The 19,237-nt window shown below is 41.3% G+C and overlaps 1 protein-coding gene and 2 pseudogenes across 1 annotated transcript; 2 read left to right on the top strand and 1 right to left on the bottom strand.

Moving 5' to 3' along the window:
• Positions 1 to 2,153, bottom strand: part of LOC124973669 (small G protein signaling modulator 1-like) — a 32,994-nt pseudogene extending 30,841 nt beyond the window's left edge.
• Positions 2,154 to 5,325: 3,172 nt separating this feature from the next.
• LOC124973640 (mitochondrial import receptor subunit TOM5 homolog) lies at positions 5,326 to 5,481 on the top strand. The gene has a single exon (XM_047537457.1). The coding sequence runs from the start codon at positions 5,326 to 5,328 to the stop codon at positions 5,479 to 5,481; it is 156 nt and encodes a 51-aa protein (XP_047393413.1).
• A 7,698-nt stretch (positions 5,482 to 13,179) lies between these two features.
• LOC124973668 (tetratricopeptide repeat protein 28-like) overlaps positions 13,180 to 19,237 on the top strand; it is a 37,879-nt pseudogene continuing 31,821 nt past the window's right edge.

Below are 19,237 nucleotides of genomic sequence, written 5' to 3'. Positions count from 1 at the left end.
TTGAATCTCCGGATTTATTAGTGTATTTCCAATTAAAAGTAAATGACAAATAAGAATTGCAATACAGTTTAATGGGCATATTCAGTTAAGATTTGCATAAAATTTACATACCTAGATACATCTTTAAAATTAAGTTTACATATAATATTGAAGAGCATAATTACTGAGACTGGAGCATGGACTACATTTCCAGGTTCTGTTCTAAGGTTTAAATAGATCAAATGCTCAGAAATGAAATAACCCCTAGCAAGTGCACAACCAGAATGTGAAACCAGGAAGTCTGGGGCAAGAGCCTGTCTCTTAAATTCTGCTTCACAAAGAACCAAACAAACAAAAAATCACTGAATAAAAAAAAATAGAATTTACTCTATCTTTGAGCTTTACTCAAAGGTACAGTTGCAAATTTTTATAGAACTTCATACCTTGAAAAGTTTTGTTTTTATTTTCATTTGTTTTATTCAGTCATTTTCAAGACAAATTATTACCATGTATTAAAGACCACATGAAACCACTAAATGGGCCGAAACCATGTTTTTCTAAGAAGGAAAGTTTAGAATATGTTAAGCCTGTTTGGACTTTTGGACCTTATAGGGGTAATTGGTCCTCCTAGTTCATAAACAGAATCTTCACTTCAGTTCTTCCCCCACTGTCCTCCCTCCACCCCACAACAAAGTTACAGGATCTTTACCCTAAATTCCTTGCTTCCACTCACCTGCTGCATAAGAGCAACTGCTGACATACAGTGCCAACCAGATTTTAAATGTGCAACTATTATTTTCCCACATTTTACAGAAGTGGAAATTGAGGTACTAAGTAATATGCCCAAGATCACAGAGATGGTAAGTGACAGAATCAAGACTCAAACTCCAGCAGCAAACATGCCCTTAACCACTTACTCAAACATCTTCCTTATACTGAATACATATACCAGGCCCCTACCACAAGCTGAATCCTTGGCAATATGCCCAAAAAGAACTGCACTGCAGATGGCAGAGAGGGGACCAGCCTGTCTCTGGATCAAAAATCTGCACCTGTCCCACACCACCACAAAGCCTCTTGGGATTTGTATTGGTTATTGCACCTGATGACCCAATCCACAGAGAGAATTACCACCACCTCCACTTGATTAATAAACGCATTCATAAGAGAGTCTGCTTGAAATTAAGCATTGACTGGGCAGACTTCTCTTTCAGACCTGCCCTTCAAAAGAAGGGGTAGATACAAGGGAGAAGAGGTACCCTACATCTGCCTCCCATCCTGCAAAAACAGGTTTTGAGCTGGACCTTTTATCACTTAAATGATGTGTGTGCGAGCAGCTCCTCCACCTTACTGTGACAGTCACTTTTCTCACAGGTCTCTACAGTGCCACTTGTGGGAAGCCGCTTTATACTTTCCAAAGGGCTTTCCTCGCCCTTGGGACTGGGATTTCATATTTGCTGGTTTTATTCCCCTGTGAGGTTAAGCCAATTAAAGCACAAGCTCCATCAAAGGTACAGGCTATCAGTTAGAGGAACAAAGCTTTGGTTCCAGGAGATTTTTAAGTTGCTGACCCATTGCTGAGACCCCAATGGGAAAGTCAGGTTCTCCCTGTTTCCACGTGGGAAAGACTGAGCTTTCAGGAGTCTGGAACTTTCCCCAGGTTGACACTTCTCCCTGGATCAACAACAACAAACCCTCAGTAAGGATGAAACCGTATACTTAGTTGGGGACATGAGTTTCAGCCTCAGAAATTAGCAAGGACCAGTTGAAATATGCTCAGATAAACAGAAGCTACGAAGATAACTGGGTTCCGCAGGACTTGGAGGTTCCAAGCACAACTCCGCGGGAGCCTCAGGGTCGGGTTGGCACCGCGAATGATGGAGAAGTGATCCACAAGTGACCAACAGAAGGGGAAGCTCTCCAGCAGAAAGCTGAGAAAGGACAGGGAGGTGATGTCTCCCCGCCTCGCGTCCAACTGCCCTAAGAATCCTGTCCAGAAGCCACCGGCCCGGGTTAAGGGAGGGGACCGCAGCTTCGCCCAGGTCACCCCTGCCCCCACGGCTCTCCCCAGCTCTCCCACTTACTTGCTCCACAGTGTCACTCCAGCTCCATGCCTCTTCCTGCGATCCTGCACAGAGAGCTGGCCCCAAGTACAGCTCCAAAAGCAGGAACATGGCGGGGCGAGAGCGCGGGAACCGCACTGAGACCCAGCGGAACACGCAGGGAGATTCCAGCAGGTGCTGGACTCACTCTGACCCAGACCTCCACACCAAGGCCCCGCCCACCGCTCGTCCACTGACCCCTCCCCTGGGCCCAGCCTCCCCAAGCGCCCCCTCTGGTTCAACCTCCCAGCGCGCGCCCCTGTGGACGTGGGGCCCCCACCTTCCTTGGCCTGGGTCCAAGCAAGGTACCCTCTGCCTGAGGACAGTCCCCTCTTCCTTAGTTAAACGCCCACCCCAGTCACCTCTGCTCCATTCAGTGGGTCCTCCCGGCTGCCCTCCCATTCTGTGCCTACTGCCCTTTTAAGGACCAGACTCCCCCTGTATGGAACCTTCTCCGTTTTCACCTGCTTGCACTCTACCCTAACACTTGCCTCCTTTTCTGCAAGGTGTGAGATGCTTCTCTGTGTCAAAGGAGAGGGGAGGTTACCCTGACCCTCAACATAGTACCCATTCTCTCAACTGCTGACCTTAGCCACAGGCCTTCTTCCTCTGTTCAGGGAACAGCACATTTTGAGTCTGCCACTGACACACTGAAGTCAAGATTAAGCCAGTAGCAATATTGTTCCCTTTTATGCTGTTCTGGCATAAGGAGACAGAAAAGAGGAAGATAGAATTGGCACAGTGAGATAGTAGTTTTAATTTTTTGATTATTAATCCTGAAAGTGAACCCTATGTGTTTTACGTATAAACTTTTAGTCATATTTCTAACCTGCCACAGGCAGAATTATTATCTACATGGCCTTTTTAGAATCTGGGGCCATCTTTTTGTGCAGTAGATACATAATATAACTGGGGCTACTTGTTTATTTCATCTTCCAAAAGGCATTTCTCAAAGGCATTTTCTACACCTCTGACAATGCCATCTAACTAGACGAGGTGTGTGATAAGTCTCACTCACACGCAATGGCTACCACAGATAATGGAGCATCAGATCTGTGGGATGTTAGGTGGCCTCTGTAATCTGGAAGTCAGGGAAATGTGGAAAATGCTCATAGTGTAATCTAAAGGAAAGAAATCAGATCACATAACTATATCAAGTTTTATGATTGCAATTAGGTAAAAATCCATGTGAATGAACACAACTTAAAAAAAAGTGATAAAAGACAGCAGCGAGTGTGCTTTGACCTGAAATCTCTGCATTAAAAAAATTATTTACTCTTGTTGCTTACACAACAGAGAAATTAAGAGAGGTTGAAACAAACTTGTTGCTACTGTGCAATAAATGAAAGGAAAATCTTTGCCATTACCAGATAATAATTTTATAACCTAACCAACAAGGACTAAAGTTGCTGATGAAGTTTCTAATTAGGCCTCATAGCAGAAAAACTGTCGTCATTTGTAACCGAAGAAAACAGTCCCAAATCTTTTCAAATCAGTTTGCCCATTTCTTCTGAGGGAAAAATAACTATCTGTGAAACTGAAAGTTGTGTTGGACAAAGTCAGGTTATTTGAAGGGGACAGGAACAGTTTCTGTTATTTCAGGTCTGCAGCAGCTGATCATGGGTCCCATCTGGTCTTCTTTTTCCTATCATCCCTCTGCCAGGCAGTGCTGGGAGGAACCACACTCAACTATTTTTTTCCCTTGCATCTGATTTTTTCTCCAGTTTTATACTAACAGGGTTTTACAGCAATAACATTAAGAATATGAGTTTTCTTGTTTTTTGTCCTGGACGACCCTAATTCTACTCTGGGCCATGGAACTAATGTGTTGTTGTATTTGCTTAAAGGCCAATATCTCCAATGGGATGGGAAGTTCTTTGAGAACAGTCTCTTTCTCAACTTCCAGCACTGTGCTAAAAATATAGTTAGTCCCAAGGACCTTTTGATAAAACAATTAGAAGACAGGTGGCTTGGGACTAGGGGGCAGGGGCTGGCTGTGCTGAAAAGGGGTATCCTGGGATATTATCCACTTGGCCACTAATAAGCTGTTAAGACTTAGGAAACTTTCAGAACTTTCTGTTACAGATCTTACTCAATTTATGGTGGTTCAACTCACAATGTTTCTACTTTACAGTGATGTAAGAGCAATGTGTATTCAGTAGAAAACATATGTGGGATTGTGAATTTTGATCTTTCCTAGGCATAATTTGTGGTGTGATACTCCTGTGATGCTGAGCAGCAGTGGTGAGAGGTAACTCCCAGTCAGTTACTCCATGGGGGGGAAGTCAACACACTGTAGCGTGTGTTGTTTTGCCAGTGGTTTTGATATTGTGTTATTGTGTTCTGTGTTTGCATCTTATCATGTCTACAAAATGCCCACTCATGTGTGTGTACATGAGGTATTCAACACTTGATTATAAAATAGGCTTTGTGTTGGTTGATTTTGCCCAATAGTAGCTAATCTCAAGTGTTCTCAGCATGTTTGAGGTAGACTAGGCTGTGATGTTCAGTAGAATAGTCATGTTAAAAAATTGTCAACTTAAAATTTTCAACTTATGATGGCTTTATTATTATTATTATTAATTTTTTTTTTTTTGCGGTGCTGGGAATTGAACCCAGGGCCTTGTGCTTGCAAGGCAGGCACTCTACCAACTGAGCTATCTCCCCAGCCCCAATGACTTTATTATTTATTGCTCTTTCTGTTCTCCTGCTGGCTCCCACTATCAGTACTCTATGGTGAGTAGGGGAACACCAGTATTCTTTTAATCACCTCAGTGCTAAAGGTTCCCCACCAAGGATTCATTCTGACTTACCAGGACACCAGTCCACAGGTAAAAATCTCTGTAGATTTATGTGATATTCCTAACTATGTAAAACCAAAGAAATGTAAGCCTCTGGCAGCAATCTCTCTCAAATCTGTGCACACATCTACAAATCCACTCCAGGAAATTTATCATACAAACAAACCTGCTCATATAACCAAGGTTATTCATTACAACATGAATTTGTTTGTCATGTCCAGAGACTGGAAACAACTTGAAAGTTCATTAATAAGAGTCTAGTTAAATATAATGTGTTACTGTGAGGCTATACAAAAGAATGTACTGGCTTTTTAAGTATCCATATAGAAATCTACCCAATATTACATAATTAAGAAAAAGAGGGCCTAGTTCTGGGTGCAAGGTGACTAGTAAGGAGGGGAGAGCCGAACACTGCGGCTGGAAGCTGATGAGGCAGAGCGGCGATGTTCTGGATCGAGGGTCTCATGCCAAAGCTGGACCCAGAGGAGATGAAGCAGAAGATGCATGAGGACGTGATCTCTTCCATACGGAACTTCCTCATCTACATGGCCCCATTGCGAGTCACTCCATTTATCTTAAAGAAATTGGACAGCATATGAAGATTGGACATCACATACACATGCATGATACAAAGAACCTGGTTACAGTTTCTCTCCTCCTGTATGCAAACAAATGAGCACAGAATGGCGTAAGAGACTCTTTCATTGAATTCTACTTGTTAAAAACAAGTTGGCTATGGTAACTGACCTTCATAACTAAAATATACAACTACTTGGAAAGTATGAAAAGACATCTTGTAATTATAGTGTGCCCTTATTCTTGTGATACTCAGCCTCTGGGAATGTTGGTATGATTGTAAGTAGTGTCAGACTCCATTTTATTAATTATAAGGGGATTATGTTTGAAAAGGCACTGTCTTTTCAGTCATTTCTGTTTACATTTTTACTTCTGTCCAGAGTGTATTTGCGAAGAGTTACTTACAATTATGTTTATGAAGACAGCATCCAAACACAATGACATTTAATCACAGAATAAACATAGCAATTAAAAAAAAGAGCAAAGAGTAGTATGTAGCACATACTCTCTTCTGTGCAAGAAAGAAAAAAAACATGAAAACACACTAATATTTGCCTGTCTTTGCATAAAGAAATTCTAAGAAACATGAACAAGGAATTAGAGTTTGGGGGGGTCACATGATGGGAAGGGGATGGGAAGAGGGCAGGTTCAAAGGTGAGGAAGGGAAAGACTTTAGTTTTTCCTTACCACATACATTAATTGTTTGACTTTTGAATACTGTGAATGTACTTCCTGCTCAGGATTAGGGAATCCATGTAAAACTGCAGCCAACAAAACAAGGATAATGATGATGGTGGAGAACTGGCTTTTGGCGTAACTCTCACACGAGACAACCTCTCTCGTGGGCTTGTTGGCTAAATACCTTCCCATTCCAACATCACCTCTTGGACATCTTAAAACACACACACACATGCACACACATACACATATGCACAGATGCACACATATACACAGACTGAAAGACACATACAAGCACACATGCACGCTTACATACACACATATACATACACAGAGACAAATACACATACGCACATGCACACACATTCACACTTACATATACCCGCACATACACACACATACACATACACACACATGCATGCACATACACATACACAGAGAGACACAGATGCACACATGTACACACATACACATACAAATACAAATACCTGCACACATACACACACATACACACATGTACATGCACAGACATGTACACACATACACACTTATATATACACATATACACATACATATACCTACACACATACACGTACACAGACACATACACAGACACACTTACATATACACACATTCAGACATACATATACCCACACAAATAAACATGCATACACACATGCATGTGCACACACACACACATACACAAATACCCACACACATACACACATACACATACACACATACATGCACATATACACACATACATGCACACACATACACACTTACATATACACATATACACATACATATACCTACACACATACACATACACAGACACACTTACATACACACATTCACACATACATATACCCACACACATACACATGCATACACACATGCACATGCCCACAAACACACACATACACATGCACACATAGGTAACCATGCCCACCTACTTCTGGTTTCCTGATCACTCTTGTTCTCTCTGGTCCCTTTGCTTCTCTTTCCGAAATGTCCATCTGTCCCTCCCCACCCAACCCTTCAGATGTCACTCCCTCCAGGGTGTCTCCCAGATCATGAGGGTGATGAGTGCTATTTGTGACTCTAATAGAGCCCTAAGCTCTGTGTTTATTTCTGTCTCTCCCACAGAACCAAGACCTTGTAGGGGACAGGCTCTGAATTCTGTTCATCTCTGTGTCTGTTGTTAGCACCTAGCCTGTAACCTGAGATAGAGAAATATTTGTTGAATGAATAAGGAAGACTCAACTGGCATGTGTGCTTTTCATGTTGTGCATTTCGCTTGAAATTTCTACACCACCAGACTATATAGCCACTGCAAGACCCTACAGAAAGTGTTTACTTCTCTGGAGGGCAGTATTTTCAAAGAGGAGCATAGTATTGACAGCTCCATTGCCAAAAATATGCTGGCAAATGATTAGCCCTCTTTACTATGTATTCATTTTGTGGGAGTTATAATTACAAGAACTGGAAGAAGACAACTGAATTTTAGACCCTCAATATAATACGGCATCAGAAGCTTGATCTTCTCTTAGAGAATTTGATTCTGCATAGAACTGAATTCTACATGGTGGACAAGCGAGTTTGAATCCATCCATTTCCCTGACACCTACATCTATTTCCTTATCCCTTCAAAGATCTCCCCCCAAAAATCTGTTCTTGGAAATTATTGCAACCTTCTCCAGACATACATGTTAAAGACATCTCTCTCTGTCTTGAAAAACTTAAAGGTTATAATATGCAGTAATATATTTTTAATAAATGACTTAGGTCATCAAAAGTCACCATTAGCATTAACATTGTTTTATTTCCCAAAGATGAACAAAAATGAAATAAAGGCAGCACTTTGCTCTTCAGTCTTCACTATTGATGGCCACAACTGCTATTCTGCATTTATATTAATGTGTAATTCAAAGTCAGGCAAGTAGTTCTGTAGAAATATTTATCAGTTGAGCAATGTTTTGTCCCCACAGAAATGCTCATTGAATACTGAAAAAAAATAATTGGTCCAAAGTTAAGAATGATTTTCATTTTCTTTTGGAAGGATGCCGAGAGAAACCAGTGGCGGCCTACTTTTCTGGGCTTTATCCTGGGCTCACAGAAGAATTGGACCAGGGCACAGCATTTGCTGGTGCATGGAATAAGATAAACAATCAATTCTACCTGCCTCCTGGCCCAGTATTGATTCCCCACCCAGTACTTTCTTTGGCTCCAGGGCATGAAGATTGAGAAGACAAAAAACCTCAAACTGATCAACAGGGAGAGCTTTCAAACTGAAGATCTGCCAGAAGCATTTCAGACAGATGTTGGGGGATCTCCACGGAGTTTGCCCTGAAAGCCACAGGTGTGTCTTTGAGAGGTTTTTGGCTAAATCAGACTGCTGTTAGTTTTGTGACCAATGCCAAGATACATAGATAGATATGGTATTTGTTGAAACCAGGACAGGACAGCTCAGCGTCCTTGAGTCCTTCAGGCAACATTGACAGGCTCACTTCCTGGCAGGGAGGAAGTCACTTCTCTATGCAGCACATGCCACAGGTTCAGATTGCACAGGTACAGACTCACTGAGCAAAATATGCATCTTTCCTTTTACTACTTCTCACGGGTATCCCCAGGCTGGGTTCCCAGTCCCTGGGAGAACAAGCTTTCCTCTTGCCAGTTCATGGAAACCATTAGTATGGAGTTTTTTAAAAGTCAAATTCTTGTTTCTTAATCAATTTAGAATTATTTGCCTTCCCATCTGTTGAATCGGCTCTAAGTTCTGTGATGTCATTAGGTAATGGTGCAGCGAGGGGAGGAATGGTCTTTTCCTGCTATGTCTGATATTCTCCAGCAGCTGTATGTATTTGCATGAGTGTGTATGTTTGCATGTGTGTGTTTGCATTTGTATGTATGCATTTACCTGGTTGTGTATGTGCTTGCTATATGTATTTGTGTATGTGAGTGCTTATCTGTGTCTGTGTGTGTGGTGTGTGTGTGTGTGTGGTCATTTTACCTTCTCTCTACCATAACTACCACTTTCACTTTTGATCTGTCTTATTCAAAATAAGCAATAAAGTTATTACTTCTAGGTTTCCTCTATCAATTACGCACAAGGAGGAGACTGTCAATCTTGGAGATCCCACCATAGTTATTGCTCAGCTCTGCCACTGATTATGTAATTTGCCTTGTAATAAGGTTTCTTTGTCTTAAACATTGTCGGGATTTCACCACTATTTCAATAGGAATGTTGGTACATATCTCCCTTCAATCTGCAAAGTCCCTTTGACCAGGTAAAGTAGCATCCTTACAGGACCCAGCATCAACTGTCTCATGGGCATGTTCCAGGTGCTAGACACTGCCCCCAATGCTGGGGACATAACAGGATGGCATAAATGTAGTTGCCTTTTCTCATGGCATTCAGAGAGATAACAATCAAGTTAACAATAAAACAAGGAATAACTAATTCCTGATGGCAAGAATAAGTATGAAGAAAGTAAACAGGTGATATGAAAGAGAAGATGGGGTGAGGGCTGGCAGTGACTGAGCTAGGAAAGTCTGAAGGATGTCAAAGAACCAGCCATGGAAGACCAAGCAGGTGAGCCTGCGAGAGGTACAGCATGTGCCATTGCTCTGAGGTGGAATGAGGCTGGCGGGTCTGGGGAGTAAAGAGCGCGCCAGGGGTTGTGGACTCCTGCAGGTCCTAGGAGGGATTTGAACTACTTTCCAGGGGGCTATCCAGGATGGTCTCCACACTCACATGCTCTTGATTGGCTGCTCCAGGTCCTGGACTTTGCAGCTCAGCTTCTAAGATGGCAGAAAGCTCTTGCCCACCTTCACGAAGAGATCTGCAATCTTGTTGCTGTACAGGAAGCCAGCCACCTGCCACCACAGCCTGTGAAGGATGCAGGCCTCAACTGCAGCTGTTGGGACATGGTGGGGAGTAGCACTGACTCTCCTGCCCCTATTCCCAGCACCCAGCATGGCTCTGAGCCTCAGTCAGACAGATTCCTTGAACAGTCAGAAGCCCCAACATCACCTGCCTCTGGCCAGCATTATGGGAAAAACACATATGCCTCTCACCCTGGATGGCATCACCCTCTAATGAAGCGAGAGAGCTTAGTGGATAATCCACAGTCATGGCTAAGGCTGGTCCACCTCTACACAGGTCCTCTGCCAGCCACTAACCAGCTGTGTGACTGGGCAACAACTTCCCCTTGGTGTCTCGGCTTCCTCACCTGGAAAGGGCAGTGGTGTGAGCATTAGCCTCAGAGATGCTGTTAGGAGAGGTGAAAAGAATGCATGGGAAGTACGTAGTAGAGCCAGGGACACAGTGGGTGCTTTATGAATGCCAGCTTCTACCCCTTTCAGAGGGAGAGAGATGGACTACAGGTCTGCTTACCACTACCTGGGACAACAATATCATCGCCGCCATCATCATCATCACCATCATCATCATCATCATCATCATCATCATCATTGATACTGTGGCTGTAGTACAGCTAACATTTATGGGTCTCCTTTAATCTCTGCCATGGTCAGGGAAGAAAGGAAAACTACCTCCACTTCTCAGATGTGGACACAGAATCAGAGAGGTGAACTGAATTGCTCAAGGGCACCCAGTAAGTGAGAAATAGTCAGAATTCAAACCCAGTCTGAGTTCAAGTGCCATAAAGTCACAATGATGAGGATTTTGTAGCAATCTTCCCACTTCTGGCTCTGCATACCTCTCCTTAGAACAGGACATCTGGGTTATATAGCTTGGCCTCTATTACTAGCTCACTGTGTGATCTCAGGCAAACTACCTTCCCTCTCTGGGTTGAAGTGAGCCATTCTGGGAAACTTTTGTGCACACCATGCTGATAGCCTCTATCTTACTCCTGGTGCTTCTGGCAGCATCTTCTCACCTTCTCCTCATGCACAGGTATGCAACAGGTACATCATTAATGCTTACTGAGAAAGTGAGCATATAATAGCAGCTACTTCTTATTGGGCACCTGGGGGGTGTCAGATAACTTAAGGTTTACCTTACCTAACTATTGAGACAAAATCCATGAAGTAAGAGCTCTAGTGAACCATACCGGGTGGAAAGCTTGGCCAAGGTTCTGTGCAAGCACAGACAGGGAAAAGTTTGAGGTTAATGACTTGTCTCTGTTTGAGTCAGCAATTACTTGTGCGAATGAATGTCCAAATCATATTGCCTATTCTGCTTATGCATTTAAAATATTCTGGGTGAAACTCTTTTTACATTCTGAATTTTAACTTATAATATTTTCCATGTGTTTATTTTTAATTAATTAAATTATTTGTTTATTTATTTTGCAGTGCTGGGGATTGAACTCAGGGCTTTGTAATTGAGAGGCAAACACTCTACCAACTGAGCTATCTACCCAGTCCTTCCATGTGTTTATAATGAAAAAAGTTAATCATCTCTTCAGGCTTTCTGTACAGTGTTCGATTCTTTCTGACAAATGCTCCTGAGGAGACTAGATTAAAAATAAAACAAACAAACAAACAAAAACCTCAATGTGACTCTTCAGGCCTTAGTTACTGCCATCTGATTTCTGTAACAAAGAAACTTCAGTCAGAGTTAGAGAACGATTACATTTCTTTTTATCACTTTCTATTTCTCTAAGGCTTTAATTGATAGGTATGTTGGCAAGTGTTGACGTGGACATGTATGTATGATGCCTTCACCAGAAGATGCTCCCATTGTTAAAGAAAAATCTCTCAGGGAGGAAGAGAAACACTCCCACTGTGTATGCACACCAACTGTGAGCTGAGTGCTGACTTCAGACTCACACAGAACACCTATCCCTAGCCACCATCAAAGCACAGCACGAACCTGGCAGTGTCATTATTTCTGAAACCTTTCAAACAGAGCTGGTTTAGGGAGAGAAGTCTGAGTCATGCTCTGAGCCCCAGGTCTGTCTCCTTTGCTGAGCTGGCTGGCCATGGTCTGTTGGGATGTGTCAGCAGTGGCTCTTCATCCCTTGTCTTTAAAAAGTTCCCATCCACTCTATCCCTCTACCTTGCACGTTCATGGGCAGAGCGAGCAACTGGAACAGAGACTGCTGCTCAGGTGCGTGGGTCTATGTAAGCCATGCCCTACATGGAGGCGAAGGTGATCCCTCAGCCTGAGCTGCAATGACCTCCCCACAAGGTGCGAAAAACACTGTCAACTGATTTTCTCACTCTTCTGTGTTTTCAGGTTCTTCAATTTAGTCCCTTCAGGATCCAAAATTAACTTTGGAGTCACAAAACATGATGTGAAAAGTTTGGCTGAAAGAAGCACATTTCCTGAGGCTGCTCCTAGAAAAATAAACCAATTTCCAGGCCACAGGAAGGTCGCTGACTCACCACAGAAGGAGATGATGTGGCTGCTGTCTTCATGGACAAACTTGCACATGACGTCCTCTTCCATGATCTTCTTCACCTGCAGGGCAGTGGGAGAGAGATCAGTGCCATCAGGGTGCAGCTCCCCAGAGGGTTGGGCTGCTCCTTGGAAGCATTTCCAGGCCATTTTGGGGGCACTCTGGTAATTGCTTTCCTTCCACATCGTCATTACCTGTCTTTAGCAGGTTTGTTACTTAGTAGCTACCTGCTTCTCACCTTAAACTATACTACAGAGCAACAGTAACAAAAAATGGTATTGTATTTGCACCAAAATAGGCAGACCAATGGTACAGAACCATAGACAAAAACAAAACCACATAAATAAAGTTACCTCATACTAGACAAAGGATCCAAAAATATGCAATGGAGAAAAGATAAACTGTTCAATAAATGGTGCTGGGAGAACTGGAAATCCATAAGCAGTAAAATGAAAGTAAACCTCTACCTCTCACCCTGCACAAAACTCAACTCAAAATGGATCTGAAACACACCAGCGAGCAGCAAGCTAGCAGGAGTCAGGAATTCTTCTCTGTTCAAGTCACTTATATTTAGAAGTGTACCTGGCATGCAGTGGCACTAGATGTTCCCTAAGTAACACATGCCCTATGTAATGGAAAGAATGAATGGAATATTACTCAGCCATAAAGACGATGACTTTGAATATTGCCAGTAAGTGGATGGATCTGGAGGCTATTATGCTAGGCAAATAAGTTAATTCCCCCAAAACCAAAGGTCAACTGTTTTCTCTGATATGTGGATGCTAACCTACAACAAAGGCAGGAGCGGAAAATAGAAGTTCAGTAGTTTAGACAAAGTGGAATTAAAGGAAGGGAGGGGGAAGGGAATAAGAGAGACAGTGGAATGAATCTGACTTAACTTTCCTGTGTTCACCTACAGATTCATGACCAGTGAAACTCCATATCATGTTTAACCACAAGACTGGGATCCTAATTAGAATAAGTTGTACTCCATGTTTGTATAAATATGTTAAAATATACTGTACTGTCATGTATAACCAAAAAGAACAAACTTAAAAAAGAATGAATGGGATGGAATTAAATGGAATTCACAGTTGTATAATCTGTTTTTAAAAGAGTGCCAACATGTAATAAGTATTTTCTATTATGAAATAATCCCCTGGGACATGATTGGTGACACCTTTAAAGTACCACATCATACACATAAATTGTAGCTTTTCTCACTTAGCATGATATTCTCCTATTTCATCCATTTACCTGCAAATGCCATAATTTAATTCTTCTTTATGACTGAGTAATATTATATTGTGTATTCATACCACAGTTTCTTTATCCATTCATCAATTGAAGGGCATCTAGGTTGGTTCCACAATCTGGTTATTGTGAATTGAGCAGCTATGAACATTGATGTGGCTGTATCACTGTAGTAAGCTGATTTTAAGTCCTTTGGGTATAGGGCAAGGAGTGGGATAGCTGGGTCAAATGGTGGTTCCATTCCAAGTTTTCTAAGGCATCTCCACACTGCTTTCCAGAGTGGCTGCACCAATATGCAATCCCACCAGCAATGTATGAGTGTACCTTTCTCCCCACATCCTCGCCAACACCTATTGTTGCTTGTATTCTTGATAATCACCATTCTAATTGGGGTGAGATGAAATCTTATGGTAGTTTTGATTTGCATTTCTCTTATTACTACAGATGTTGATCATTTTTTTTACATATCTGTTGACTGCTTATAGATCTTCTTCTGTGAAATGTCTGCTCATTTCCTTGTCCCATTTATTGATTGGGTTATTTGTATTCTTGGTGTAAAGTTTTTTTTTTTTATTGTAAACAAATGGGATACATGTTGTTTCTCTGTCTGTACATGGCGTAAAGGCATACCATTTTTGTAATCATAAATTTACATAGGGTAATGTTGTTTGATTCATTCTGTCATTTTTCCCTTCCCCCCCACCCCTCCCCTCCATCTATACAGTCCTTCCTTCCTCCATTCCTGACCCCCTCCCTAAACCCAACTCCAACCCCAACACTAACCCTTCCCACCCCCCATTATGTGTCATCATCCACTTATTAGCGATATCATTCTTCCTTTGGTTTTTTGAGATTGGCTTATCTCACTTAGCATGATATTCTCCAGTTTCATCCATTTGCCTGCAAATGCCATAATTTTATCATTCTTTATGGCTGAGTAATATTCCATTGTATATATATATAACACATTTTCTTTATCCATTCATCAATTGAAGGACATCTAGGTTGGTTCCACAATCTGGCTATTGTGAACTGAGCAGCTATGAACATTGATGTGGCTGTATCTCTGTAATATGCTGATTTTAAGTCCTTTGGGTATAGGCCAAGGAGTGGGATAGCTGGGTCAAATGGTGGTTCCATTCCAAGTTTTCTAAGGAATCTCCACACTGCTTTCCAGAGTGGCTGCACTAATTTGCAGCCCCACCAAAAATGTAAGAGTGTACCTTTCTCCACACATCCTCGCCAACACCTGTTGTTGCTTGTATTCTTGATAATCGCCATTCTAATTGGGGTGAGATGGAATCTTAGGGTGGTTTTGATTTGCATTTCTCTTATTACTAGAGATGTTGAACATTTTTCCATATGTTTGTTGATTGCTTGTATATCTTCTTCTGTGAAGTGTCTATTCATTTCTTTAGCCCATTTGTCAATTGGATTATTTACATTCTTGGTGTAGAGTTTTTTGAGTTCTTTATAGATTCTGGAGATTAGTGCTGTATCTGAAGTATGATTGGCAAAGATTTTCTCCCACTCTGTAGGCTCTTTCTTTGCATTGCTGATAGTTTCCTTTGCTGAGAGAAAGCTTTTTAGTTTGAATCTATCCCAGTTATTAATTCTTGCTTTTATTTCTTGTGCTATGGGAGTCCTGTTGAGGAAGTCTGGTCCTAAGCCGACATGTTGAAGCTCTGGACCTACTTTTTCTTCTATAAGATGCAAGGTCTCTGGTCTGATTCCAAGATCCTTAATCCATTTTGAGTTTAGTTTCGTGTATGGTGAGAGATATGGGTTTAGTTTCATTCTGTTGCATATGGATTTCCAATTCTCCCAGCACCATTTGTTGAAGAGGCTATCTTTTCTCCATTGCATATTTTTGGCCCCTTTGTCTAGTATGAGAAAATTGTATTTATTTGGGTTTGTGTCCTCTATTCTGTACCATTGATCCACCTTTCTATTTTGGTACCAATACCATGCCATTTTTGTTACTATTGTTTTGTAGTAGAGTTGAAGATCTCGTATTGCGATACCCCCTGCTTCACTCTTTCTGCCAAGGATTGCTTTAGCTATTCTGGGTTTTTTATTCTTCCAGATGAATTTCATAATTGCTTGCTCTATTTCTGTAAGGTATATCATTGGGATTTTAATTGGAATTGGTGTAAAGTTTTTTGAGTTTTTTATAGATTCTGGAGTTTAGTGCTCTATCTGAAATGTGTGTTGTAAAGACTTTCTCCCACTCTGTAGAGAATCACATTGTTGATTGTTTTCTTTGCTGAGAAAAAGTTTTTTAGTTTGAAAATCTCCCATTTATTGATTCCTGCTTTTATTTCTTGTGATTTGGGAGTCATGTTAAGGAAATCTGGTCCTAAGATGACATGTTGAAGATTTGGACCTACTTTTTCTTCTGTTAGGTGTACTGTCTCTGGTCTAATTCCTAGGTCCTTGATCCATTTTGAGTTGAGTTTTGTGCAGGGTGAGAGATAGGGGTTTAGTTTTATTTTGCTGTATATGGATTTCCAGTTTTCCCAGCACCATTTGTTGAAGAAGCTATCTTCTCTCCATTGTATGTTTTTGTCACCTTTTCTAGTGTGAGATAACTGTGTTTATGTGGGTTTTTCTCTGTGTCCTCTATTCTGTACCATTTGTCTACCTGTCTGTTTTGGTGCCAATATTCAATTGATCAAGAAATACATGAAAAAATGTTCAACATCTCTAGCATTTAGAGAAATGAAAACCCAAACTAACATTTTATCTCACTCTAATAAGAATGGTAATTATCTAGAATGCAAACAACAATAAATATTGGTGAGGATGTGGGAAAAAGTTACACTTACCCATTGCTGTTGGGAATGCAAACGGGTGCAACCATTATGGAATGTGGTATGAAGACTTCTCAGAAAACTTGGAATGGAACCATCATTTGACCCAGCTATCCCACTCCTCAGTTTATACCCAAAGAACTTACAATCAGCACACTACAGTGATGCAGACTCATAATTGTTTATAGAAGCTCAACTCACAATAACTAAATTATGGAATCCACCTCAGTGTCCTTCAACAGGTAAATGGATTTAGAAAATGTAGTGTGTGTGTGTGTGTGTGTGTGTGTGTGTGTGTACATATGATGGAAGGTGCTTACCTTTAAAGATGAATAAAATTATGGCATGTGCAGAACAATGGATGGAGCTGGGAATATCATGCTAAGCAAACTAAGCCAAACCCAAAAATCCAAAGGCTAAATATTTTCTCTGATATGCAGATGCTAATTCATCATAAGGTGGTGGGGGAAGGAAAGAATAGAGTTACTTTATATTAGGAAGACTTGAGGGAAGGGACAGGAAGAGGAAGGGGGGAAGGAATGATAGTAGAGTGAAACAGACATTACTTCATGATTAATATGATCCTGCAATATGTACAATCTGGAAAAAATATGAAATTACACTCCATTTATGTATGGTCTATCAAAATGTATAAATGCATTCTACTGTCATGTAAAATTAATTAGAACAAACTAAAAATGATAAAAAAGGAAGATAGTAAATTTGTGAATCACAGGACATATGACACAAGTTTCTTTTTTGCAGGAATTTTCAGAGCCTTTATTTACATAGTGCATATATACATAGCTATTCTAAGCAATGAATAGTTTAAGCTGAAGTAATTTAAACAGATGGTTTTTCTAAAGTATTTTGGCCCTTTGGATGTTGTCCATAAAAGCCCTTCCAATATTCATAGTTGCTGCTTGAGTAGAGTGGTTCTCAGACTTGTAATTTATCATATAATTTTGAAAATGTAAAAACAAATCGATATCAACAAAGTGTTGTCAACTTTTTACTGGAGCAAACAGAGACCTTTTAAAAACAGCCTTGCTACATCACCATTTCTCAAACAAGGGTATACCAACAGCTCTGAGGTGAGGACATGCTTCTCCTTAGTTCAGAGAGCATCCCTTGTAACAGAATCCAGCCTCTGTGGTCCATATGCTTCTCTCCTGGATGTGGAATTTGTGAACACAGCCCTGGGCTTAGCACTTCCCCTGGGGCATGGGGTGACTCGAGCAGTAGTATCACTAGCATTTGTCCCATGCCACCTCCCCAGAGGCTGTGGTCTTAATCTGCTTCATGGGACTCAATGAAAGAAAGAACCAGGACTTTCACCATGGAGGTGCCATGAACCCACACTTTATCAACTTGAGGTTGCTGATCCATGGATGACCAGGCATCTAACCCTGCTTCCAACTCTTTTGGGAACAATTAGGTATCCCTGCATGACTTCAGACCGAGCAATTTAGTGTCATGGTGCATTTGAATCCTATTTCTGCTTCTCACTAGTTGGACAACATAAGCTTTCTTCTCTCTGGGCCTCAGTTTCCTCATCTGGAAAACAGGTTATTTTCCCAATTATATGCTTCCCAATGAATTATTACAGTTATGAAAATTAAATAAACCAATTTATTTGTAGTGCTGAAGAGTGCCTGTCAGGGTCCATGACTGGCAGTAGCAGCATCAACTGGAAAGTTGTTAGAAATGCAGGTTAATATTACCTTCCACCCAACTCAGAAACATTGAGGTGGGCCCATGAATTTGTGTCTTAGGAACCTCTCCAGTGATTCTGAGGCAAGCTGAAGTGTGAAGGTGCTGTCATAAATGCTAGCTCTTTAGCAGCCACCATCTGCTCCCAGAAAAATTAAGACATTCACTACTTTGAGTGGAAGGAATGGGAATGTATTAACCTTCACATACGACAGAGACACATTACTTACTACCTACGTGATCAAGTTAATTCTGAAAATTTCTTTGGTGAAACTAAAAAGTGTCACCAAATATTTTGAACATGAAACAGAGGAATGATGATAAATGAATACCCATGTTTCCACAGATTTTCAGCCATCGTGTGTCCCTTGTGGATGACATTCTCATTCCTCCCCTCCTAGTGCTAACCACATTCAGGAATATGACACTTATCATTAAAATACATTTAGAAAAATTCCTATACCACATATGCACTGCACGAGTTACTAGACAACCTGGAATCTTGCTTCTCAAACTTCCCCTGTGCTTACATAAAGTACATAGTGTCAAATGACTTTGATCCTTCTGCAGGGTGTCTGTGTTCTCAGGGGCAGGTTTGTGGCATTTCTCAAGGATGCAGCTCATTGCTTCTTCTCTGAAATTCAGTCTTTAACTTTGGGAATCTCCCACATCAGGCTCCATGTCATTTGTAGCCCTTTTCCTTTGATGGATGCTTAGGTTGTTTCCATTTTGCTTTGGGTATTTGGGTTTTTTTTTTTTTTGACCTTTGCATATAGTGCTGTTAAGAAATTATGTGCAGATCTCCTAGTGTATTCACGACCTTTTCTCAGGCTTCAGCGGACACAGAACATTTTTCCAAGCCAAAAGTTGTTCCAAGAGCAGTGTAGGGCTGGGGATATAGCTCAGTTGGTAGATGGCTTGCCTCACAAGCATGATGCCCTCTGTTCAAT

This window comes from Sciurus carolinensis, unplaced genomic scaffold (assembly GCF_902686445.1).
Source record: "Sciurus carolinensis unplaced genomic scaffold, mSciCar1.2, whole genome shotgun sequence".
In the NCBI taxonomy this organism is placed as follows: Eukaryota; Metazoa; Chordata; class Mammalia; order Rodentia; family Sciuridae; genus Sciurus; species Sciurus carolinensis.
This window is presented reverse-complemented; position numbering and strand designations above follow the sequence as displayed.